The sequence below is a fragment of the Sarcophilus harrisii genome, chromosome 4 (genome assembly GCF_902635505.1).
Source record: "Sarcophilus harrisii chromosome 4, mSarHar1.11, whole genome shotgun sequence".
Taxonomy (NCBI): Eukaryota; Metazoa; Chordata; class Mammalia; order Dasyuromorphia; family Dasyuridae; genus Sarcophilus; species Sarcophilus harrisii.
In genome coordinates, this window is record NC_045429.1 from 278,330,160 (window position 1) to 278,357,356 (window position 27,197).

A 27,197-nucleotide genomic window follows, 5' to 3' on the forward strand; every position below is an offset into this window, starting at 1 on the left:
TGCTGTAAAGTTACCCATGCATATATCTTGTAAATAAAAGGCTATTAAATAAAAAAAAAGAAAAAAGAAAAAAAAAGTCCCTTTGCCTAGCTATCTCAGTCTCCCTTGGGCTCTTCTTTCTCTGGATTCCTAGATTCCTACATGATTTGAACCATATAATGTGTAACTCATTCATCCAAAATTTCCTGTTATTATTGTCTAGAACTAGAGTTGTAGCTCTAACAGTTCATTGTGTGATTTTGGACAACCCATTTAACTCTTACCAACCTCAGCATTTCCTATACAAAAGGTATAAAGTATTACAATATAGTAATTAGGTATGTTAGTAATGTCAAGATGTTAAAAGAACAATAAGAAATACTCAGGAAAGTTGGGTCAGTCTCCTAGGGATGTGGAAGAATATGGACAAGAATGATACTAAATATTCTGTGGGTAATTGGTATAACAATAGGATACTGGACCTAGAGTTAGATACCATTTATGTAATCATGGGCAAGTCTCTTAATTTCTGTTTGCCTCAGTTTCCCCAACTGTACAATGGGGATAATAATACCTGCCTCTCAGAGTTGTTGTGAAGTTCAAATAAAGTGAATTTTTCTATGCTTTCTTGAGTTGTGTTTATAGATTAAATTTTCTGTTTAGCTCTGATTTTTTCAATAGAAATGATTGAAAATCTTACGTCATTGAAGATTCATTGCCTCTCCTGAAAGATGATGTTCAGTCTTGCTGGATAGTTGTTTTGTAACCCCAGGTTCTTTGCCTTCTTGAATATGTTATTCCAGGACTTTTTATCCTTTATTGTAGAAGCTGCCAGATCCTAGATAATCCTGACTGCTGCTCCTTGATATTTGAATTGCTTTTGTCAGCTTGCAGCATTTTTTCCTTGAAATTGTAGTTCTGGAGTTTTAAAACAATTTTCCTTGCAGGTTCTCTTTCCGATTGTTTCAATGACTATTTCCTCTTCTATCTATAGAATATCAGGGCAGTTTTCCTTGATGATCTCTTGAAGAATGCTATCTAGGCTCTTTATTTGGTCATAGCCTTCAGCTAGACCAATAATTTTAAAATTGTCTCTTCTGGATCTATTTTCCAAGGTTGGCTATTGTTCCAGTGAAGTATTTTACATTTTTTTCCATTATTTCATTCTTTTTAGTTTGTTTGACTGTTTCTTGATGTCTCATAGTCATTGCTTCCATTTGCCCTATTCTCATTTTTAATGTGTGATTTTCTTCAGTTAGCTTTTGCATCTCTTTTTGGTTAATTCTATTGTTGGTTAATTTTTTGGTTAATTCTAATTTTGAAGGTATTTTCTTCAATGGATATTTTTTACACTTGGCCAATTGTATTTTGTAAGGAATTGTCTTGCTTTTCCAAGCTGTTGACTCTCTTTTACATACCTTTTCTTTTCTCATTTTTTCTTCTACCTCTCCTAGTTGCCTTTTAAAATATTTTATGAGGACTTCCAAAAAGCCTCTTTTCATTCATAACACTTTGAGATTTCCTCTGTGGACAAATGTGCTCCTCTGAATTGGTGGTTTGGTCTTTCCTGTCACCATAGTAGTTTTTTATGGTCAAGGTTCTTTTTCCTTACTCATTTTTTTCCCCTTTTCTTTTGCTATTCTCTGCCCCACCTCACTCCCCCTTTTTTTTTACTTTTATGGTAGAGTTTTGTTCCTGGGGTAAAGGGGACACTGTCCCAAAGCTTCCTGTACAGCTCTTGGCATTGAGCACAGGGGCCCCTTGCATTTACTCTGTAACACCAGGAAACACCATGGTTTCCCAGAATTCGCCTTTTGAGCTAGGACTGGAGAGAGCTCTACTGGTTTGTTTCATTACTGAGCCAGGACTGAGGGTCTCAGTTGCTGATCTTCCATGATTAAGACCTTTTCACTGGCTTTCCCAGACTCTGAATTGGACTATACACTTCACCCCAGGGAGAGTGACCTTTCTTGAAGTTTTTCCATTCTATCTTTAGCTGGAGAGTGGTCTCATTCCAACAGATTATTCAGAGACTTGGTTTCATGTGGTATTTGAGGGAAACTGGGAAAATTCAAGTGGTATTCTGGATTTTCCCTGCCATTTTGGCTCCACTCCCAGAAGTCAATTCCAAAAGACTTATGAAAAATGCTATCCACTTACACAGACACACACAAAGGATCCTAAATGAAAGGGCCAACATACTCTTAAAAATTTAATTTTTCTCATTTTAAACAATTTTTGGTGTGTGTTCTCCTTTGGAACAAGGCTAATATGGAAATAAGTTTTGCATTACTTCACAATATAATCTATATAAAATTGCTTTCTTTCTCAAGGAGGTAAAGGGGAGGGAGGAAAAGGGAGAATTTGAAAATTAAAATTTTTGTGTGTAATTGGAAAAATATATACAAGAATTTAATATGTAAATAAACAACTAAATAGGCTCATAATAATGAAAAGTTATCTATTTAGAAGGACTTCAGGTAGAACTCTGGCTCTGGAAGTCAGGAAGATTTGAGTTAAAATCTGGCTTCAGATACTTCCTGTGTATCTTGCATAGCCAAGTCACTTAATCTCACTTAACCTCTGTTTGCTTCAGTTTTCTCAACTGTGATAAAAGCACTGGATTGTGAGGATCAAATGAGATATTTTTAAAGCTACTGATAAATAGTAGGTGCTATATAAATTCTTATTCCTCCACTCCCCCTTCCCCTGCTTCAAGATTAGAGAAGTGGTGGACTAAGAGTATAGATTGAAGCATATTTTTGATATACAGCTAATTTAGAAATTTACTTTGCTTGACTTTACATATTTTCAATGAGTTTTATTTTCCTTTCTCAATGGGTAGGGGAAGGGAAGCAGGAGAGCAAGAATCTGGAACTGAAAAAATAAAAAGGAAATTTAAAAACTGATGATTGGTAGACATATTTATGGTTGTAACTAGTAATTTTGAAATTAGGAAAAATTCAACTAAGGGAGTTAAGTATGACTATATGCATGTTGAGGTAGACTGGAAATGGAGGTCAAAGAGAATTGAGGACAATGGGGAGTGGAAAGGTTGTCAGTAAGGTCCTGACTATATATATAATGTTTATATTATAAACATATAAGTTATTTCTATTATCTGGTTCCTCCTTTATAAATGAACTTCAGGTCAATCCTCTACACATTTCAGTGGCTTCAAATTGTCTACTATATTAACTTCTAATCCTGGTTTCTACGACTCTTTTTCTAGACTAATTTATCTTATACTAGTTTTCTTCATAAATATTGTATTATAACTAAACTTTATTAATTTTCATGTTCTGATTCTGCCTTGTTGGAGTCCAGCTCCTGTAGTGAGATGAAGGATGTGACAACATACCGGGGGCCAGTCTTGATTATGGACTCTTCAAAGTTTATTGATCAGAGAGACATATACACCTCAAATACTCAGAGGTTTGATACAAAGTACACTTTAAAAATTCCTATAGCCTAACAAAATCTACTATGATGTAAATCAAACCCCTTAAGCCCCAGATCTTGGTTACTTAGAGATGCAAACAGTTGAGATACGTATCAGAATAAAGTTTATTATACCATTATCTTAGGTATCTTTCTCCCAAATAACTTTTAGTCTCCTTGTGGACATTCTTCCTGTCATAAATTCAAAGGTTTAGCTTTTAATCCAAAGACTAGTGTGTGCATTTTGCTTCAGTACCTAGATTATTATTTATACTGACAAGTAGACTGTTTCAATAAGGGAATTTTGGTGAGCCAACTTACTGTAAGACTCAAAACCTAGAAAGGAGTCTTACCTTCTGGCCCTTTACATTGCCTTCTCACAACTCTATGACTTTTATTTGTACTTTCATGACTAGCAATTCCCAGCTCCAATCACCATCTTTTAAAGGCATTTCCCCCCACCTTAGGAAAATTCAAGTGCCACTTTCTCCATAAAATTCTTATCCCTTCTCAAATTTCTCTCAGTACTTTGCCTGAACCTTTCCATTGTAGAGGAGCAAATCTCACTCCTTTTATATGAGTTATTTATAGTCAGAGAATCCACTTTGAAAACTTCCCTCAGTTTTGGGCTTTCCAAAAGGGTATCCAGATATTTTGAAGGCACCCCGTTTTCTAGAACTAAGGCAAACAGGCCGGACCTGAATTTGACGTAACAGTTCTTTATAATCTGGATGATCCCACCTCTGGCAAAGTGTATTACTTTGACCAGCACTAGGCATTCCCCAAGGAACTGAGAGCCACTAATCACACCTTTTAACATGTTCATAATCCTTATTTCTTGTAACAGTTAAATGAATTGAACTAAGTAGAATCAAGTATTACATTCCTGTTTCTGCCAAACTAACTCTGGTCCTGAACTCTGCTGTGAGACAATTAACTTGCAGTCAGTTCCCACGGGACCAGAAACACCTGCATTGTCCACACATGAACCTATTAGGAAAACTGTTACTCATGACCCAAGAAAGATTATGTCAAGCCCCAGCCCATTTGTGATTTTTTTTTTTTTTAATAAATATAAAACACTGCCTTTGCTTTAGCATGTTAAGCCTTATTCTTCAGGAGGACTTCTGCTCACAAGCAGTTTCCTCACTTTCAAATTAATTAAACTTCTGTTTGATTCTTGACTATCCTGTCTCTAGCCTGTTCTATTTGGCTCCAGCCACACAGCCTGGCCTCCTGGAAATGTGGAAAGATAGTTCTGAAGTCTTCTCTTCATCCTCATTCTGATCTTCAGAGTCCTGAAGGCAAGTTTGGCATAGGTGGGTGAATAGAGAGGGACAATCAGAATAAAGGTCTCAAATACAAGCCTACATGAAAACAAGAAACTGGCTTGTGAACAGGGACCATTACAATCTTATTCTAGTCTTCCCTTGGCTTCCTATCGTCTATTAGGTCAGTTAAATTGTGACTAAATTGTGCAAATCAATATATTCTATAATACCTGCTTTTCATAATGTATATAAAGAATATGTCAGGGTTTTTGCAGGTGCAAATATCCTTTGTGAAGAATTTGCATTGTTTGCTAGAAAATTTATATATAGAAAGCCTTAAATTACTGGAGTAAATTTATTTATTGTCTGTTTATCAAAGACCATTGCCTCAAGGCTGTTTCTCTTGGCAATGGTAAGGTAAAGTTATTGGGAGACAATTCCATTGGGACATTAGAATATACCATCCAGATGTTTGTTTGCTTGCCCATATTTATTGCTTTCTACTATATTACTTTACATCCCTAATAAGAAGAGCTTTCCCTGTTCCTCCCACCTTTCGTACATGGCCAATGTTCATAGAAAAATAATTAGGAAGTCCTGAATTCAAGTCACACCTTTGACACATATATGTACCTATAAGTCACAACTTTAAGACAAGTTTCACAGCAGGTGCCAGAGTTCCATAATACTGATGAAATTACAATCTGTTCCCCCCCCCCAAAAAAAAAAAGATCTTAGAGGTACCTTTGTAACACCCCAAACTCCTAAGATTATATTTTATATTTAAGTGAACTTCTCATTAAAAAATTTTGACATAAGCTAAGATGACAGAGAAAGATAAATATTGGAGGGAATGTTGGAAAACTGGGACACCAATACGTTTGGTGGACCATTCTGGTCTGGCTAACTATTCTAGAAAGCAATTTGGAACTATGCCCAAAAGGCTATCAAACTGTATATACCTTTTGATGCATCAGTATCTCTATTGTATTGCAAAAAGATCATTTAAAAAAAAAAGAGAAAGATCTACATGTGCAAAAATGTTTGTAGCAGCCTTTTTTTGCAGTGGCAAGGAACTGGAAACTGAGTGGATGCCCATCAGTTGGGGAATGTCTGAATAAATTCTGTCATATGAATGTTATTCTGTAAGAAACTATCAGCAGGATGATTTCAGAGAGGCTTGGAGAGATTTACATAAACTGATGCTAAATTAAGTGAGCAGAACCAGATCATTGTACATGGCAGCAATAATCTTATATGAATGATCAACTCTGATGGATGCGGCTCTTTTTTTTTTTCTTTCATAATCATAGTTTTTTATTGACAGAACCCATGCTCGGGTAATTTTTACAACATTGTCCCTTGCACTCACTTCTTTTCCGACTTTTCCCCTCCCTTCCTCCACCCCCTCCCCCAGAAGGCAAGCAGTCCTATATATGTTAAATATGTCACAGTATATCCTAGATACAATATATGTGTGCAGAACCGAACAGTTCTCTTATTGCACAGGAAGAATTGGATTCAGAAGATAAAAATAACCCAGGAAGAAAAACAAAAATGCAAACAATTTGCATTCATTTCCCAGTTTCTTTCTTTGGGTATAGCTGCTTCTGTCCATCATTGATCAATTGAAACTGAGTTAGATCTCTTTGTTGAAGAAATCCACTTCCAACAGAATACATCCTCATACAGTATCTTTCTTGAAGTATATAATGATCTCCTGGTTCTGCTCATTTCACTCAGCATCAGTTCATGTAAGTCTCTCCAAGCCTCTCTGTATTCATCCTGCTGGTCATTTCTTTTTTTTTTTTTTTTTAAATTTTTTTTTTTTAATTTAATAGCCTTTTATTTACAGGATATATACATGGGTAACTTTACAGCATTAACAATTGCCAAACCTCTTGTTCCAATTTTTCACCTCTTACCCCCCACCCCTTCCCCTAAATGGCAGGATGACCAGTAGATGTTAAATATATTAAAATATAACTTAGATACATAATAAGTATACATGACCAAAACATTATTTTGCTGTACAAAAGAATCCGAACCCTGAATTATTGTACAATTAGTTGTGAAGGAAATCAAAAATGCAGGTATGCATAAATATAGGGATTGGGAATTCAATGTAATGGTTTTTAGTCATCTCCCAGAGTTCTTTTTCTGGGTATAGCTAGTTCAGTTCATTACTGCTCCATTAGAAATGATTTGGTTGATCTCATTGCTGAGGATGGCCTGATCCATCAGAACTGGTCATCATATAGTATTGTTGTTGAAGTATATAATGATCTCCTGGTCCTGCTCATTTCACTCAGCATCAGTTCGTGTAAGTCTCTCCAGGCCTTTCTGAAATCATCCTGTTGGTCATTTCTTACAGAACAATAATATTCCATTACATTCACAATTTACCCAGCCATTCTCCAATTGATGGGCATCCATTCAGTTTCCAGTTTCTTTCTAGTCACTACAAACAGGGCTCTACAAACATTTTGGCACATACAAGTCCCTTTCCCTTCTTTAGAATCTTTGGGATATAAGCCCAGTAGTAACACTGCTGGGTCAAAAGGTATGCACAGTTTGATAACTTTTTGAGCATAGTTCCAAATCGCTCTCCAGAATGGCTGGATGTGTTCACAATTCCACCAACAGCGTATTATTGTCCGTTTTCCCACATTCCCCTCCAACATTTGATGCGGCTCTTTTCAATAATGAAATGATTCAGACCAATTCCAATAGACTTGTGATGGAGAAAACCATCTGCATCCAGAAAGAGAATCGTGGGGACTGAATGTGGATCAAAACATAGTATTTTCATCTTTTTTTGTTTGCTTGTTTTTTAATTTTCTTTCCTTTTTGATCTGCTTTTTCTTATGCAGCACGATAAACGTGGAAATATATAAAAATTGCACATGTTCAACATCTCAGGGAATGGGCAAAACTAGACTGAGATGCTAGGTTACTTAAGTGCAAACCTCATTATTTGGAACTTTGACCCACTCCTATCACTCTTGGGTGGCATTCATTGGCCCTATGGCCAAGGATTAAGAACAAAGAGACCAGCCTCTCTGCAATCTGCTGAGCTTCCTTGACCTAGGAACTCCCACTAGCTCCTGGAGAATAGGGACTATGTTTTGCCTTTTTTTCTTAGTATCCCCAGCTAGCATATAAAAGGTAGTGTTTATTGACTGACACATGTAGCCTGTATGAACCTGGATTTAAGGATGCAGAGCTTGAAAGGATTGTTAGGCTGCTGAAGTAACAGGTATTGAACTAATCCTTCTTCATAAATGTGTGTATACTGCAGAATCTTATAAAGAGCCAGGTGCTTCTGTCAATATAGGAAAATGAGAGTAGGAGGCAGGGAATATGTGACTGGGCAAAGAAAAAATATGACATCATTGAAGACCTGGTAATGCACATTTTATTAAGGCGCTTTAGCGAAAGTGAAATACCTCAGAATAGGACCACAGTCAAGTATTATTTCGAATTTAGGACAGACAATTCTTTAATCTGATCAAAGGGCAGGAATCCATCATTCATGTTGAATTCTTTTCTGTTCTAATATTCTGTTATCCCTACTCTTTGGTCCCCTTGTCATGAGAAAACTAATCTGGATTAAGAATATGGGTCTGTGAAAACCTGGAAAGACTGATGCAAAGTGAAGTGAGCAGAACCAGGAGAACATACATGGTAACAGCAACATTGTGAAATGATCAGTTATGATGACTAAGTTCTTTTTAGATATAGAAATGATCCAAGACAATTCCAAAAAATACTAATGACAGAAAATGCTATCTATATACAGAAAAAGAACTGATGGACTCTGAATGCAAATCGAAGCATACCATCTTAATTATATATTTTTTCTATTTTTTCCTTTTGTTGTTTCTTCTTTCAACACATAATATGGAAATGTTTTATATGATTGTACATATATAATCTTTATCAAATTGCTTTCCATCTTAGGAGAAAGAGAGGAAGAAATTTTGGAATTCAAAATTTTATTTAAAAATATTAAAAATTATCTTTGCATATAACTGGAAAAATACTATTTAAAAGGAAAAAAAAGAATATGGTCTTTGGCTTTTCACTTTGTGGAGTTTCAGGAAGATAAAGCCCATCATTCCATTAATACTTAATACATTAGCTTCAGATGAGTTAATCCAACCAGGAATCTAACCAATACATATCAAAATTAGACTGTTGTTTGGCTACATAGACTAGGATAACCTTAGATGGATATTTTTATAAATCCTTACCTCACATAAATTTCTTTGCAAAATGGAGTCAATCATTATAGCTCAGGAGTAGCTTGGGAGGAAGATTATTATTGGAACAATATACTTCTGTCAAACTTTAGTTCTTTTTTGGCTATTTTAGATTGACTTGGAGAAGAAATATACCTATAGAGCCAGTATGTGAAAATCTTTAGCACCTCTGGTGAGATTTACCCTGAATAGTCCAGATATTCAACTCAACCACTTTTAGGGTGACAACCTGAAGGAAAATCAGTACACAATGGCTTTCTTCTTCCAGTAAGAGCTGAAGTACCTAGGGAAAGGAACAAAAACAACCCTATCTTAAAAGGTGGAAACTTACATGTTACCATACCAAAGAATTGGAGTATTTAGCCACACACTGGTCTTCATACCATCTGATTGCTGGGATGAACTGCCATGAGCAATAGAGAGCAAGCTCTTTCTGGGTTAACATAATTAGATGAATATAGAATACCTGCCAATCACTGCAAAGCAGACCAGAGCTGGTTGAATCATTTGCTTTAATAATAAACCTAAAACCTCAAACAAACTTCCCCTGCTCAGTCTCTCAAAGCATCAATGTAGAGAATATACTCCTAATTAAAGCCAGACAGCACAGCACATCCATAGGGTTCTGCTAGAGTAGTTCAGTGCCTGAAGGCAGAAAAAGTTTTATTTTCTCAGGCAAGCAAAATGTAGATGATTTGTTTAATGTCAGATGTCCCTCCAGGGAACAGTCACTCAGCAGCTCACAGAATGAGATGAGGGGCTTTGGGTTTTGTTTGTTTCCATTTTTATAATGTGACATATAGGTTCTTGTTCATGAACAATGCAATCACATTTGGGCTACAGGAAAAAGAGGGAGATGATTTTGAATAGGATTCCAAGTCACCTGAAGCTAAATACTCTCTAAGAAGATGGTGCCGCCTTTGGGGTGTCAAGCAAGATTTCCATGCCTATCCTAGCACCCCTGAGGAGAGGGAAAGTATATACTGCACATGATGGTCTCATTGACTGATGCTTAGGGATCATCTCCCAACAGTTGGGAAGGGTCAAGAAATGTTTTATTTTTAACATTCACAAATCAAAGGTTCAGAGCTGGAAGCTTTTTAGAGGTTATCTAGTATAACTTTCTCATTTTATGTCTATCAGTTTTAAAAGAAAAGCAACACAGAAATTGAATGTAGGAGAATCCAAATCATTACACTGCTCCCAAGCAGAGATCAATCAAATCTTACTTCCATGATGAGCTGTAGCTACTAGAACAAAGATTGAAGCATCTACATTTTCCCCATTAGAGACTACTACAAGAAGCAAAAGGTCAAATACAAGGGACTGGGTAACAAGTTTGATTTCATATGTATCACTAGGACTTGGGGAGATAAGACTCAACTTGAATATACCACTGACAAGTATATTAGTCAAAAGAAACATGATAGATAAATGGGGTGTAGGGCAGTAGCACAAAATATGAAGGTGTTAGGAAATGGAAACATTTTGGTAAAGATTAAAGGATGCAGAAACAGAAGTGATACCACTGAGCTGAGAATAACAAAGATAAATAATTTTGGAAAGAGTCACAAACCTGACATGATTTATTAGTGAAGGAGGATTTCAATTATCTGGACATCAGTAGGAATTCTAAAGCCAAAAGCAGAGCAAGTTAATCTCTTGATTTATCTTAATAATTTAATCCTTCCATGTGACCCTGGGCAAGTCATTTAACTCCAACTGCCTCAGGAAAAAAAAATCCTTCAAAATGGGTAGAAGAATCAACAAGGAAATTTTGTTCTGGATCACAATATCCTTATAGTGCCTGACACATAGTAGGAGTGTAATTACCTTGCTGACAAGTAGGATGGTTGTTGGGGTAGAAGCAATGGGAATTTGAGGAGAGGAGGATGTGACCACTCCATGTTAGAATGAGACAAAAGAGGAAATTCAAAGAGCCTAGTGTGCACCCTAGTTGAAAAAAAAAAAGAAAAAAAAGAAAAAGAAAAAAGTTAAGATCCTACAGACTAAAATTCTACATGGAAAATTGTTGGAATCTTTACAAACTGTTAAGCAATTAGAGTTGATAGACACAATAATTATCTAATTTAGCATGATTCAATGTGATTGATTTGATCTTAGGAGATATTTTGGGCCAGAACTTGAAACAAAGTACTAAACAGAACTGATAGAAATGATGCTTGTGTTCACACCTTTAGAGAGCTCATAGAAGCAAGAAATATTTAAGTAGTTATTGGAGATCACATGTTTGGGAGATTTCAGGGTTTAGAAAGAGATATCTTTAGAGAGATATCTTAGATATCTTATGAGATATCTTAAGAGATATAAAGAGATATCTTAGAAAGAGATATCACACCTCCCTGCCTCCAGAAGGAGGAGTTAATCTTTGGGAGATCATATATATAGAGGAAGCTCTTAGAGCTTGAAAAGTCTTACTTCAGGAACATTGACTGGGGTCGCAGAGGAGCACTCTGGGAGCATCTCTGAGGCAAGAGATTCATTTTCATCTTCCACCTTAGTGCTGGCTGGAGGCTGAAGAAAGCAGAGGCAGGAGCCAAGGACAAAGCTGCAAGAGCTCTTAGAACCAAGCAGAAAGATAAGCCTCTAAGAAAACTCACCGGGCTATATTGAAGGACACAATAAAAGATCTGAACTTTTATCAGCTAGCTGCGATTTTGGGTGATTATTTACTTGTAACTGAAACTAAAGCTGCCTCCAGAAAACCTCCCTGAAAAACCTGCTTTCTCCCAGAGAGAATTATTATTTTAAAGAACAAGAACTTCACAGAAAATTAGTTCAAATGGGAAGAAAAGACTTCAAGATTGAAATTCTTGAAATAAATACAAGGCAAAAGGGGAATAGGTAAGACAAGGCCCAGAAATCCCCTAAATCATTTAGATTTTAAAAGGAAATGTATAGAAGATGAAAGCAAGGACAGCTAATAGGATGAATACAAAAGTTTAGCATGGTCCTGTAAGAATGTCAAGAGTGTGAAAACTGACAATGACCTGAAGCTGGCTAAGAAAACTAAGGACTTGTTTTGAGCCATACTGAGGAAAAGGAAAGGATAGAAAAAGGCAGAGAATTATTTGGTGTGGCTGGGACAATGACAACTAGACAATTGTTGAGTCTTTCTTTCCGTTTTCTCTGGCAAAACAAAAGTGGCAAATACATAGCTGATAGCCAAAATAAGAAATGAGATAGTCACCTGGTCCAGATGAATAGCAATCTTAGGCACTGAGAGAACAAACAAACATGATTGATGAGCCATTGTCAGTGATCTTTATAAGATAATAGAAGATGGGAAAAGTACAATAGGATTTGAGAAAAATGAATGTCCAAATTGTTTAAAAAAAAAAAAAAAAAGAGGGGAATTGGGGGAGGACACAAGGTTCAGCAGAGAGAAGACAATGGAATCTATAAACCATAGGCCACTGAACTCAACTTTTGACTCCTGATAAACTTTTAGAATGTCTTGGTAGAAAGATGGATAGTAAAAATTACAAACGATGAGACTGATTGTAATGATGGCTTTATAAAAAATACTGGTCCTACTAGACTTTATTTTTGTGTGTGGCAAGATTACTAAATTGCTATTTCAGACAAATGCAGTAGTTCGCCTGGATTTTTAGCAAAGCATCTTTTTCATGTAACTTTTTGAGGACTAAAAATGGGAGACAAGAGCTAGAAAATTTGACTTGGTTTAGTGGCTAAGAACAAAAAGTATTCGTTGATAATTCAATGTCATCTTGGAAAGCTTCAGGGGAATCCCAAAGGGATTTGTGCTTTTTTAATAATTTTTTCTTAAATGATTTGGATATAGGCAGTTAGATGGTGCTCTGGATAGAGAACCATCCCCGGAGTCAGGAAGATCAGAGTTCAAATCTATCCTCAGACACAACATTTCTTAGCTGTGTAGTGAGGTTTGGCAAAGTCACTTAATCCCAACTGTCTCTTAAAAAAAACCCCAATGCGATTTGAGTATCTTAAGATTTGGACATTTATCCTGATACCCTGGATAAAGACCAAGTTGCTCTAAACTATAATAGCGGGAGACCTCAATCTTGCACTCTCAGATCTAGATAAATCAAATCACAAAACAAATAAGAAAGAAATTAAAGAGGTAAATAGAATATTAGAAAGACTAGGTATGATAGATCTCTGGAGAAAACTGAATGGTGATAGAAAGGAGTATACTTTCTTCTCAGCAGCTCATGGAACCTACACAAAAATTGACCATATATTAGGACATAAAGACCTCAAAGTTAAATGCAGGAAGGCAGAAATAGTAAATGCTTTCTTTTCAGATCACAATGCAATAAAAACTACATTCAACAAAAAATTAGGTGTAAACAAATCAAAAAGTAATTGGAAACTAAATAATCTCATCTTAAAGAATGATTGGGTGAAACAGCAAATTATAGACACAATTAATAACTTCACTCAAGATAATGACAACGGTGAGACATCATACCAAAATTTGGGAAACTTTATATCCTTAGAGGCTTACTTGAACAAAATAGAGAAAGAGAAGGTCAATGAATTGGGCTTGCAACTTAAAAAGCTAGAAAAAGACCAAATTAAAAACCCCCAATCAATTACTAAACTTGAAATTCTAAAATTAAAAGGAGAAATTAATAATATTGAAACTAAAAAAACTATTGAACTAATAAATAAAACTAAGAGTTGTTTTATGAAAAAACCAATAAAATTGATAAACCTTTGGTAAATCTGATTAGAAAAAGGAGAGAGGAAAATCAAATTGGTAGTCTTAAAAATGAAAAGGGAGAACTTTCCACCAATGAAGAGGAAATTAAAGAAATAATAAGGGGTTACTTTGCCCAACTTTACGCCAGTAAATTTGATAACCTAAATGAAATGGATGACTACCTCCAAAAATATAGGCTTCCCAGATTATCAGAAGAGGAAGTAAATTGCTTAAATAGTCCCATTTCAGAAAAAGAAATAGAACAAGCTATTAATCAACTCCCTAAAAAAAAATCCCCAGGACCAGATAGATTTACATTTGAATTCTACCAAACTTTCAAAGAACAATTAGTCCCAATGCTTTATAAACTATTTGAAAAAGTAGGGAATGAAGGAGTCCTACCAAGTTCCTTTTATGACACAGACATAGTACTGATACCTAAACCAGGTAGGCTGAAAACAGAGAAAGAATATTATAGACCAATCTCCCTAATGAATATTGATGGTAAAATCTTAAATAAAATATTAGCAAAAAGACTACAGAAAATCATCCCCAGGATAATTCACCATGATCAAGTAGGATTTATACCAGGAATGCAGGGCTGGTTCAATATTAGGAAAACTATCAGCATAACTGGCCATATTAATAACCAAACTAACAAAAACCATTATGATCATCTCAATAGATGCAGAAAAAGCATTTGATAAAATCCAACATCCACTCCTATTAAAAACACTTGAGTGTATAGGAATAAATAGACTTTTCCTTAAAATAATCAGTAGCATCTATTTAAAACCAGCAGTAAGCATCATATGTAATGGGGACAAACTGCAACCATTCCCAATAAGATCAGGAGTGAAACAAAGTTGCCCACTATCACCGTTACTATTTAATATTGTATTAGAAATGCTAGCTTTAAATAATTCAGAGTCTGATTCTTTTTGTACAGCAAAATAATGTTTTGGTCATGTATACTTATTGTGTATCTAAGTTATATTTTAATATATTTAACATCTACTGGTCATCCTGCCATTTAGGGGAGGGGGTGGGGGGGTAAGAGGTGAAAAATTGGAACAAGAGGTTTGGCAATTGTTAATGCTGTAAAGTTACCCATGTATATATCCTGTAAATTAAAGGCTATTAAATAAAAAAAAAAAAAAAAAAAAAAAAAAGAAATGCTAGCTTTAGCAGTAAGAACTGAGAAAGATATTAAAGGAATAAGAATAGGCAATGAGGAAACCAAATTATCACTCTTTGCTGATGATATGATGGTATACTTTAGAGCCCCAGAGATTCTACTAAAAAGTTATTAGAAATAATCCATAATTTTAGCCAAGTTGCTGGTTATAAAATAAATCCACATTAAGTCATCAGCATTCTTATATATCACTAACAAAATCCAACAGTCAGAGTTACAAAGAGAAATCCCATTTAAAGTAACTACTGATAGTATAAAATATTTAGGAATCTATCTGCCAAGGGAAAATCAGAAACTTTATGAGAAAAACTACAAAACACTTTCTACACAAATTAAGTCTGATCTAACTAACTGGAAAAATATTAAATGCTCTTGGATTGGGTGAGCAAATATAATAAAGAGGACAATACTACCTAAACTAATCTATTTATTTAGCGCAATACCAATCAGACTTCTGAAAAACTATTTTGATGACCTAGAAAAAATAATAAAATTCATATGGAAAAATAAAAGGTCAAGAATTTCAAGGGAATTAATGAAAAAAAAATCAAATGAAGGTGGCCTAGCTATACCAGATCTAAAATTATATTATAAGGCAGCAGTTACTAAAACTATCTGGTATTGCTAAGAAATAGACTAGTTGATCAATGGAATAGGTTAGGTTCAAAGGACAAAACAGCCAATAACTTTAATTATCTAGTGTTTGACAAACCCAAAGACCCCAGTTTTTGGGATAAGAATGCATTATTTGAAAAAAATTGCTGAGAAAATTGGAAATTAGTATGGCAGAAACTAGGCATTGACCCACACTTAACACTGTACACCAAGATAAGGTCAAAATGAGTTCATGATCTAGGCATAAAGAATGAGATCATAAATAAATTGGAAGAGCGTAGGATAGTTTACCTCTCAGATCTGTGGAAGAGGAAGGAATTTATGACCAAAGAAGAACTAGAGATCACTATTGACTACAAAATTGAAAATTTTGATTATATCAAATTGAAAAGACCAAGTTGCTGTTTTGCAAATGGCACAAAGTTGGAGAGGTAACAAACCTGGAAGGAAATCAGGCTTCCAAAATGGATGAGCTAGAACATTGGGACAAATTTAAGAAGCAAATATTATACTTGGGTTCAAAATGGAGGTTTCTCTGATAAAAGATGGTTTTTTTGGGGGGGGAGGAAAGGAATGGAAGCAGTTATATATAGCACCTCCTTTGTGGTAGATATTATTCCTGTTTTATAAAGAAATAAACAAATTCTTGTCTTTTAAATTATCTACTTCTGCTAGAACTTTTGGCTGACCAATCTGTTACTAAGCTTCTAGGTAACTATATACACTATCATCCCATTCACCCACTCACCCACTCCGCAGCCAAATTTGTTTCTGCATGAATTACTGTATAGTCATATTTCTACCGTTCTGTATTTGTGAAAAATTTTTGAACCCAAATTTATTTTTATTAGTCAGTAAATAGTAAATTTACTATGTGCTAAGCACTATGGCTACAAAAGAGGCAAAAGACAATTCTTGCCCACAAAGGGTTCACTGTCTTTTGAAGAAGACAAATAAATATGTACAAACAAGCCAGGATAAATAGGAACTAAAAGAAGGAAAGCGCTAGAATTAAGCGACTGGGAATAGCTTCATAAAGAGATGGGATTTTATTTGGGAATTCAAGGATCTGCAGACAATAGGTGGAGATTGTCTTTAGTTCTTAAAGAGGAGCAATCAAAAAGTTGTCAGCCTTACTGTATCCTCCAAGCATCAAAGTCCGGTGGTAAGACAAAGGGTCAAAATATGACTTTGGTCTTTCTAAAATAAATTCTTTCCCAAGTCTCAATTTGCATGAGGTTATGCCCATTCAAAAAATTAGGTTGAGAGTTGAGAAAAAATATGGCACAATTTAGCATTCCCAAAATATTCTCAGAGAAGATCCTATTTCTGCCAGAATAGAAAATGACTGCCATTTACCCTCATTCTAAACCATGAACCACAGAGGATTGGGCTGAGCCTATTATTATTAGATATTCAAGGAAAGCTAAATGATTTAGGATTAAAAGCTTGGTAAAGTAGCTTCACTTCTCTTGGTATTGGACATCCATTTCAACATATTTGAAAGACAGCAGGAGTTTGGATGATGGTTAGGGTAGGATAAATATATCTGAAATTATATTTCATTAGAGGAAGATGATCACCTTCCATGAAAAAAGATCAATTCAACAGCAATAAGCCATCTAACTTCTCACCTTTATTTTCATCCTGGAAATGGGAATGGAATAGGGAATCTTTTGCAAACAATATTCTGAAAGACTGAAATACAAAAATCCCACTTTTGCTTATAAAAATAGCTTTTGATTCAGTAGAGCAAAATGCCTATTCTTAAAAGGATCTCCAACAAGGTATCTCCCACTAATATGTTATGATCAATATATAATTCCCTTATAGAAATGACCAAGACAAGTTTGTTGACCCTCTGATTACCACCATGCAGATGATAAAGAAGTGTATTCACCAGTCATTTGTTGCCATCAGGGAGTTACAAAAGGGTTTTCCTATAAATGATGAGTTCTGATGTGTGGATGAACTGAATGCATTGTTTTAAATACTAGAGTATAACCTAAATGAGGTGCATGTACATCATAACCACACAGAAGAAATCAACTTAACAATCCAAACAGGAAAAAAAATAGGTAGAAGAAATATTGTCCAGACTATATGCTGTTAGATGAAAAGCCACTAAGCCGGCCCCTCCAGAAGCAGTATTTTAGATATTAAGCACTGAAGTGGTAGGTCGGTCTTCCCAATTCTCCTTAATTTTAGTGCCTTTCCTTTGTTGATTATCTACTTATCCTGAAGTTAGTGTATTTGTTTGCATGTTGTCTTCATCAGACTGTGAGGTCCTAGAGCAATGACTGACTATCTTTTGCCTTTCTTTGCATCCCTAATTCTTATTACAATGCTTGGAATATAAGATCCTTAATGTTTACTGAGTAAAGTAAAATAGAAGAGAGTGGGAATTTGGGAAATGAGACAGTGTTTTCCATGACTGCAACTTCTGAATTTAAAAAAAAAAAAAAAAAACTTTTTAATACTAATGTTCTTTTAGAAACTCTTGACTGCAAATCATGGAATTTCCAGAGACTGAAGACACTTGTATGTCACCCAAAAGGCAATGCAAGGAGGATATATAGTGGACATAAATAGGTTACAGTATATTATCAATTCTGAATTATGCCTATCAGTCAGGAGAGAGCAAGGAAAAACAGATTGTCTGCAAAATGCACTGGTAGCCATGTATTATCTTGCCACTGGACCCAGATGGCAAGTAAGGCTGGTGATTTTGCACAGCCCACTCTCACTTAAAATCAACTCACTTGCATGGCATGGTATCACCTCCCTGCTGTCATGGTCCTCTTCGAGAAGGAAACAAGAACAACAGAGACCTAGAAGTTTTTGGCATCTTGAATAGAACCTGGTGGAGAATTTATAGGAGGATATGGACAAGGATCAGTATGAGGTCACAGAGACTGATCTGTATCAATGGAGGAGTATCTATATATATGAGACAATCCATTGAACACAAAATAGATATGAAACAGTGCAACACAGGCAGACAATGTTAACTGCTCTGGCTCTAGACAAATTTTTTTTTATTGATGTGGCTTATCACATTCAGTCTTTTTGGATTCTCATTCAGCTATCTCTTCCAGGTTTGTGGCATTTGTGAATTTGGTTAATATGGCATAATAATAACTTACATCTGCAAAGCATCTTGTTTACAAAGCATTTTTTTTAAAACAACAATCCTATGAGGTAGATAGAATAATTATCATTATTACCATTTTTAATGCTGCCTGCCATCAATGTCTTTATCCAAGTCACTGGCATTGTGGCATGTTATGAGCAATCTCCATTCAGTTTAACATCAACTCAATTGATATTTTTTGGATATGGTTGTTCGGCCAGTTCCAAATGCATCTAAATGTGTCAAGAGCAGATCAAGATATAAATCACATGAGTGACAACAATTGAACAAAGATTCTTGACCATCCAGTAGTAAGAATTTCTCTTCCTGATTTTTGTATCTGTCTTTCTTCATCTTGTCCCAGAATTCCATTAGTAGTCAAAAAGGCTGCTACCTCTCACTAGATCAAGAAAAACTTTTTTATTTTATAGAAAAAGAGTGAGTCACATAAAAAACTAAGTTTTAATTAAATACATTTACATACATAAACACAGTTCTTAAGACAGATCATATTTCTATGACATTTGGTAAAATGTACTGGCAACTCCAGCTGTACAGTCAAAGAAAAACTACCCCTCAACAGAACTGCAGCAGGACAGAACAATTGGTCGAGTCACCACATATTGGAGCAGAAAGCAAAACATGATTGCGTTGAGGCTTTAACAGAGCACATCTGCTCTGAGGCAATGAGATCTGACTTGGCCTCCCTGATTGATGTTCACTAGTGCAGTATCATCTGTTCCTGGATACAGCTGCTTTGTTGCAGTCAATGAGCTGCCAGTGTTTGCTTGTGAAGCTATCGTGGAGCTAAAAGGGAAGGAAGGTAAACACACCAAAGCCCAGCTGAACAGCTGATACATTTTATTACTAGAAAATGACATCTTGTTTGTGAAGGGACATTTAAGTCCACCTAGAAGAGGGATACTTGTCTTCCTCCTGCAGCAAGACACTTTAGCCATCCCAGAGCAGTTGGGTAATTCACAGCTTCCTCAAAAAGTCAATGTGGATGCTTTAACGATAAAAGGGGAAAAAAAAAACACCCACCCCCCCCAAAACCCCATTTTGATGTGTGATGAGTACTTATGATAAAGCATCCTCACAAAGTAACAAATGAAAACAACATCCAAAATTGGAGAGCTGCTCTGGTAAACAAGATGATAATGCAGATAGTGATGGAGGTAGGAGTTCAGAGTATCATGCCCAGGTCTCTGTCCCAAAGGCAGGAATGAGCTACTTCTGAACAATGTCTCTCCAGATCCACATTGAAATCTCCTTGTGTCTCAGGCACATATATTGCAGGGAGCTCCGGTCTTCAGGGTAGGCTCTTTGCTTTGAAGGGACAAGAGACAAAAATTAAAGATGAATTTACATTTTTCTTTGATAGTGAAGTGTGTGTGTGTGAGTATGTGTGTGTGAGCATGTGCACATAGTACAGAAGAATTGACAACTTTTCCCTTACTCTGAAAGCAATGAAGGATGTATTCAGGGGTCTGAGGCAATGACTGTGGTCAAGAATGAGGCTGTGTTGTGAACTTCTTTGACTCTTTAGTTTACTCCAAACTTCCCCTTTTCTGTCAAAGATATTATCATAACATCAGTTTCTCAGATTCATAGTCTTGCTTCTTCACTCTTTCTCCCCCAAATATACAATCAGTTGTCAAACTGCTGTTTCTACCTCCCTACCATATCTCATGACATGAGTCCATAACATAATTCTTCTCTACTAAAATAGTCTATGTTCAGGGCCTCATCACTTCTTGCCTATATTAATGAAAGTGTCCCTACCTTAAATTTTTCACCATTTCAGTCTACTCCAAATAGCAATCAAAGTGATTTTCTTGAACAAATTTGATGTCACTCTCTTATGCAAAGTCCAGTGGCTACCTGTTGGTCCTAAATTAAAACATAAACTTTCAAAAGTTTTTAAAGCCCTTTACAAACTTGGGGGGCAGTTAAGTGGTGCAGTGGATTGAATGCTGGACATGGGATCAGTAAGACTCTTACTACTGAGTTTAAATTTAGCCTCAGAACTGGTCATGCTAATTGTATGAACCTGAGTTAAGTACTTAACCCTTTAATTCACCTAAGTTCCTCTTTCATCTGGAGCTGGAAAAGGAAATGGAACCTCTCCAGTATCTCTGCCAAGAAAACACCTAATAGGGTCACAAAAAGTTGGACACAAAATAGCAACTATAAATTGGCTTCAACCTATCTTATTGTAAATGACTTCCCTCCACTCTCTTTTCTCATGACCTACAATTCAGAAAAGTTACCTATCTTTCTGTTCATCACACAGGGCACTCAAACAACCAAAAACCTTTCCCCTGAACCTGCTATCTTTCTAAGCTATTATCTCTTTTCTCCCATTACTACCAAACACCCATATAAATAGAAGTAAAAATACTTGCTATTCCCAGGGTTTCTTTAAGACATGGCTAATATCTTCCTTTCCAAACTACTTTGAATTTAGCTACCTTGTATTTAGTTGAATTATCTTCTCTATGTTTATTCTACATATGCCTCATTGTATTCTTCATTAGAATGTAAGCTCTTTATGAGTAGGAATTGTTTCATTTGGTTACTATAGTTATATTATCTGAGTTCAAATTCTGGCTGTCATTTGTTACCCATATCATTTTTTCCTCATTTATAAAATGAGTAAGAATATAAAATTTATAAAATGAATAAGTTGAGCCAGATGGCTTCTAAAGATCCTCAGCTCTAAATCAATGAGCCCTTTGTTGAAAAGGCACACAGACCTGGCCATTTCCCGAAGCTGTGTTCCTTTCTCTCCTTCATTGTCCAATACCCACATACAGAATAGTCTATATTTAATGTCTTTGCTTCCTTCACTACTTATTCACTATTACTCAATTCTTGCTTAAGATTTCCATTTCAACCATTTCACTGAATCAGCTTGTTCCTAAGGCCACTAATGATATCCTTACCATCAAACCTAATAGCACCCTTTCTGTCCTTATCTTTCTAGGCATGTGACACTTTGTACATCCTAGACACTACTCCCTCGGGATATTTGTCTGGTTCTTCATCTTGCTCTACCTCCTTCCATGTAGGTATTTCCCCTTTTCACTCATATTTTCCTATCTCTACCTGGAGTCTCAACTGCATCTTAAACTTCAACACATCTAAAACTGTGTCATCATCTTATTCATCTCTAAAAAACTCCTATTTCATTTCTGCTAATGATAACCCCAGCCCCTTAGACTTTAAGCTTAAGCTCATCTTTGATCTTTCTCTTTTCCTTATTCCACACAGCCAACCAGTTTGATCACTTTTTTTTTTTTTTTTTAAACCTTTACAATCTCTCTGGTACCTACCTAGCCACTACTTTTTATATTCTCTGCAACCATCCAGATTCAAGTACTCATCTTTTGTCACTTCAATTGTATTAACAGCCTAACCAGTCTCCTGCATCTATCTAGTCTATTCCTCCTCCAAGCCAATAATACACGGCACTGCCTGGCCACATGCAGTGTTCTATGTCACATTTCTACTCATCCTGGAGGGGGTTCTCCATTGCCAAAACAAAAAAATTATAAATAAGTCTTGAATCTCATATTTAAGGTCTTTCCACAATCTGATTCCAACATATTTATCAAATCAGTAGTTCTTTTCATGTACTGCACATTCCCATCAAACTAGAGTATTTTCTCTCCCCATTCTTTTTATGTTGTACCTAAAGCTTAAAAAATACTCCGCTGTTTTTGTTCCTCTCTTGGTTCAAGGTCCAAAAAAGATACCAGCTCTTCCATATAGCCTTCCCTGACACTCTACTTTGGCTTAAAGTGATCTTACTCATACTTTTCCTCCTCATACCTTATTATACTCTATTTTATTCTTACTTCATTTAATCTTATTTTGTATTTTCCAATTAACTGATCAGCCTGTTAAACATCTTGAGAGACAGGACTATTATTCATCTTTTTATCCCCAACGCCAAGCATGGTACACCCTACAAAAAATAAGCACAATATTTATTTAATCGAACCAAAGATACTATTCTCAGAGGTAAGAAAAGAAGAATCACTCTGCTTACATTTTTAAGTCTTATGGATAGGCTCATCTACCTTTAGGAATATTCTCTCATTAATTATCTTCATAACACATCTTTTAAAGTTACCCTAGTAACTGTTCTCAGGATCACTTCAACACTAACTTATCAGTTTTAATTCAAACAATACTGAATGATTAGTTATATATATATATATTTAAGCTCATGCCTTCTGAAACATCATCTAATAGTATGTAGTCTACATATTTCCACATATTATCCATATGCTATATATCTATAAAAGGCCTGAAAAGAGATCATTGATTTCAGGATTCTGGCTTTACCAAGCTGGACTTTATTCCATTTCCCAATTTCTCCACAGGGGAATCTGTCTCTCACAAATTCCCTCAAAGCACAATTTATAACAGTGTTTTTCAATTGCTTTATTTCTTCTGGAGTGTGACTCAAAGAGACTTCTATAGGAAGCAAAGAGATCAAGTTATAAAGTTCTATTAAGCAAATGATGTTTATAGAAAGCCTACTAATGTAAAGTGAACTTTAAAAAAAAAGAAAAAATAATATATTTGATATAATATACTCTGTTCTCTAATCCTGCTAACAGAGGGCAAACGGTTCTGACCTTTCCCCTCCTTACTGTACCTCCAGCAAAAGATTCTCTTTCAGCAAAGCCTTAGAACAGTATTTCAGATATTCACAACCAATCTTCAAAAAGCATTTCATGAGCACCTAATGTGTGCTTAGCACCAGAGTTCCTTCCAACCTCTTTCATCTTCACTTACTTTCTGGCATTCAATGCCATAAGGCTTTTTCCAAACCTGTCATCAGGAAAGGAGTTCAAATAACCTTAGACATATTAAGAGGTAAACGGCAAATGAAGTTTAAAAATTATCTTCCAGGGCATCAAATTAAATGAAGGAAGAATTAGCTGTGGAAAGGCCAAGCATCAAGCAGTCATTGTGTATATGTAAAGATGTCAAATTTTATGGCAATAGGGTCTTTTTAAACTCCTGAAATTAATTCCACCAAACATTTAATAAATGCTCATATTCACAAACAAAACCAAGGCAACCACCATTAGATGAAAAGCAGAAAGCTGGAAACTATCTTTACAGCAAGGATCTCAGATAAAGGCCTAATTTCTCAAATAAATAAAGAACTAAGTCAAATTTATAAGAATATAAACCATTCCCCAAATGATAAATGGATATGAACAGGCAGTTTTCAGATGAAGGAAGCAAAGTTATTTAAGAATCATTTAGAGAAATGCTCTAAATCACCATTGACGAGAGAAATGCAAATAAAAAACCACTGATGCACCACCTCAGATCTATCAGAGTGGTGAATATAACAGAAAAGGAAAATGATAAATGTAGAAGATGTGGGAAAATTGGGGCACTAATACACTATAGGCAGAGTTGTGAACTGATCCAACTTTCTGGAGATCAACTTGGAACTATGCCCAAAGGGTTATCAAAGAGTGCCACTCCTTCAGCTGTATTCCAAAGAGATCATAAAAAAGGGGAAAGAACCTACATGTACAAAAATATCTATAGCAGTTTATTTTGTGGTGGCAAAAATTGAAAATTGAGAGAATGCCCATCAAGAAAATGGCTACAACAAATTATATTATATAAATGTAATGGAATGATATTATACAATAAGAAATGATGAACTGGCAGACTTGGAAAAAACCTGGAAAGATTTACATGAATGGATGCTGAGTGAAGAAGAACCAAAACACTGTACATAGTATCAGCATTGTATGATGATCAACTCTGATTGCCTTGGCTCTTTTTAATAAACCAATGTTTTAGGACAATTCCAAAAGACTAATGAAGCAAAAGGCTCTCTCTATTCAGAGAAAGAAATAATTGAGCTGGAATGCAGATTGAAGGATATTATTTTTACTTAATTTTTTCCATCTATCCTGTTCTTTCACGGCATGACTAATATGAAAATATTTTATATGATTGCATAACTTATAACCTATATTATAATTGCTTACTATTTTAGGGAAGAGAAGAGGAGGAAAATCTGGAACTCAAAAATTTATTTTAAAATGAATGTTAAAAACTGTCTTTACATGCAATTAGAAAAAATAAACTACTATTTAAAAGGGAAAAAATAGGTATTTATATTTAGAATGGGAAGATCCATACTTCTCTAAGATACTGTCATTGCCCCTCATGGAGTTTACAGTATTAACAGGGGCATAAGATACTCAAATAACTCCAATAAAAATGTATGAGAAGTTGGTTAGATAAGTGCCTAATAAAGTAAAATCTACAGCCCCAAAAAAGGAAAGTCATTTTTCTTTAAGAGGAACTAGAGAGGCAGCTTGGTGGCGTAGTGGATAGAGCACCAGCCCTGAAGTCAGGAGTATCCGAGTTCAAATATGGCCTCAGACACTTAACACTGTCACTTGTGTGACCCTGGGAAAGTCACTTAACCCCAATTGCCTCAGCAAAAAAAAAAAAGAAAAAAAAAAAAAAAAGAGGAACTAGATTAGACTTCACCAAGGCAGTGTCATTTGAATTGGATATTAAAGGATAATTTGGAAACTATCCCAACTCAGTGCTGCCCATAGGTACACGTCTAGGTTTTCCTCCCTGATCTATGTCTTCAGTTAAACCTTGATTTTGAAGAGCCAATTTTCTGGGAATGATTGACTAGAAAAGAGATGGTCCTGATGCATTTTAGACAGTTGACAACTATAGCCATGCCAAACCTAGTTCCTGGACCTAAAATCGAGTCCTTACTTAAAACTACTTTGTACTGGGGATTTGGTTAATATAAGCTTCCAATTGGTCCTGAAACCAATGCTTTCTCTTTGCAAAACAGAGTTATTGTTATAAGCAAAAATCTAACTCCAATACTGTAAAACAGTAAGATTGGTGATTGGCTCTCTAACACATCACTCCCTGAATGAGGGCTCAGCAGTCTTTTGTCAGGCTCTGGGGAAATTCTCAGATACTACACTTGCTGCAATAACTGCAAAAAACAAGAAATATGCCAGAATGGTTTTCAACCATTTGTGTGCAGCAGGAACTTTCTTTCTCTCTAGCTTTTAAAAAAGAAATGAATAAGAGTAGGCTTCTAGTTGTGTCTAAGCTCAGCTCCCCTCAAAGGAATGCACCAAAGACACTGATATATTCATTGTTGGTGGAATTGTGAATGGATCTAGCCATTCTGGAAAACAATTTGGAACTATGCTCAAAAAGTTATCAAATTGTGCATACCCTTTGATCCAGCAGTGTTACTACTGGGATTATATCCCAAAGAAATCGTAAAGAAGGGAAAGGGACCCACATGTGCACGAATGTTTGTGGCAGCCCTATTTGTAGTGGCCAGAAACTGGAAACTGACTGGATGCCCATCAATTGGAGAATGGCTGAATAAATTACGGTATATAAATGTTATGGAACATTATTATTCTGTAAGAAACAACCAGCAGGATGAATACAGAGAGGCCTGGAGAGACTTACATGAACTGATGCTGAGTGAAATGAGCAGAAGCAGGAGATCATTATACATGGCAACAAGATGATTATACAATGATCAATTCTGATGGACATGGCTCTCTTCAACAATGAGATGGTTCAGACCAATTCCACTCGTTCGGTGATAAAGAGAGTCAGCTACACTCAGAGAGAGGACTATAGGAACTGAGTGTGGAACACAACATAGTATTTCCACTCCTTCTGTTGATGTTTGCTTGCATTTTGTTTTCTTTCTCAAGTTTTTTTTTCCTTCTTGATCCAATTTTTCTTATGCAGTATACACATATTGTAGTTAACATACACATTTAACATGTATGGGATTTCCTGCCATCTAGAGGAGGGGGTGGGGGAAGCAGAGGAAAAGTTGGAACAGTAAGTTTTGCAAGAGTCAATGATGAAAAATTACCCATGCATATGTTTTGTAAATAAAAAGTTTTAATTTAAAAAAAAAATGCACCAAATAAAGTGAGAATACAACTACAAAACAAAAAAAAAAAATTAAAGGGTAAGAAATAGTCCATTATATTAAATAAAATCTATTTAACAGAGGATAGCAGAAAAGTATGGAGAGGAGAGTTTGCTCCTTTCTTTATACTAATTCATGAAAAGAAAATTGCTCCACAAGATTAGTTATTGTAAAATATAGAGGGCCCTTCCTCTAGACTTCAGTTTTAACTTATTTCTTAAAGAGACTAATTCTCCATTCCTTAGAAATGAGTAGAAGATAAGGCTACCATTACCCTATACAACTCTGATCAGAGTTGGGAAAGAAAAAGACATCTTGATCAATTCTGACAGACATGGCTCTCTTCAACATCGAGATGATTGAAACCAGTTCCACTTGTGCAATGATGAAGCAGCCATCTACACTCAGAGAAGAGAACCATGGGAAGAGAGGGTGGAGACAACATAGCTTTCTCACTTTCTCTGTTATTATTTGCTTGCATTTTGTTCTTTTCTCTCAGTTTTTCTTTTTCTTCCTTCTTGATCTGATTTTTCTTGTGCAACCAGGTAACTGTATAAACATGGATGCATATATTGAATCTAACAT

The 27,197-nt window shown here is 35.5% G+C and overlaps 1 protein-coding gene across 12 annotated transcripts in view; it reads right to left on the reverse strand.

The window, feature by feature from the left end:
• The window catches only part of CMTR1 (cap methyltransferase 1), a 175,434-nt gene that overhangs the window by 73,987 nt on the left and 74,250 nt on the right, over positions 1-27,197 (reverse strand). Inside the window, exons 8-10 of one of the 12 annotated variants that reach the window (XR_004233705.1) lie at positions 20,399-20,506; positions 20,073-20,184; positions 19,011-19,942 (exon numbers count right to left, since the gene is read on the reverse strand). The exons of 7 other annotated variants lie outside the window; for them this stretch is intronic. Coding sequence is in view for 2 of the 5 variants with exons in the window: in XM_031964943.1 (XP_031820803.1) it covers positions 9,163-9,239 (77 nt within the window). In the remaining 3 variants the exon portion in view is untranslated. Of the gene's footprint in view, positions 1-8,718; positions 9,240-19,010; positions 19,943-20,072; positions 20,185-20,398; positions 20,507-22,476; positions 22,587-27,197 lie in introns of those variants that run through there. 4 more of the 12 variants (XR_004233706.1, XR_004233707.1, XM_031964943.1 and 1 more) reach the window with 4 other exon arrangements.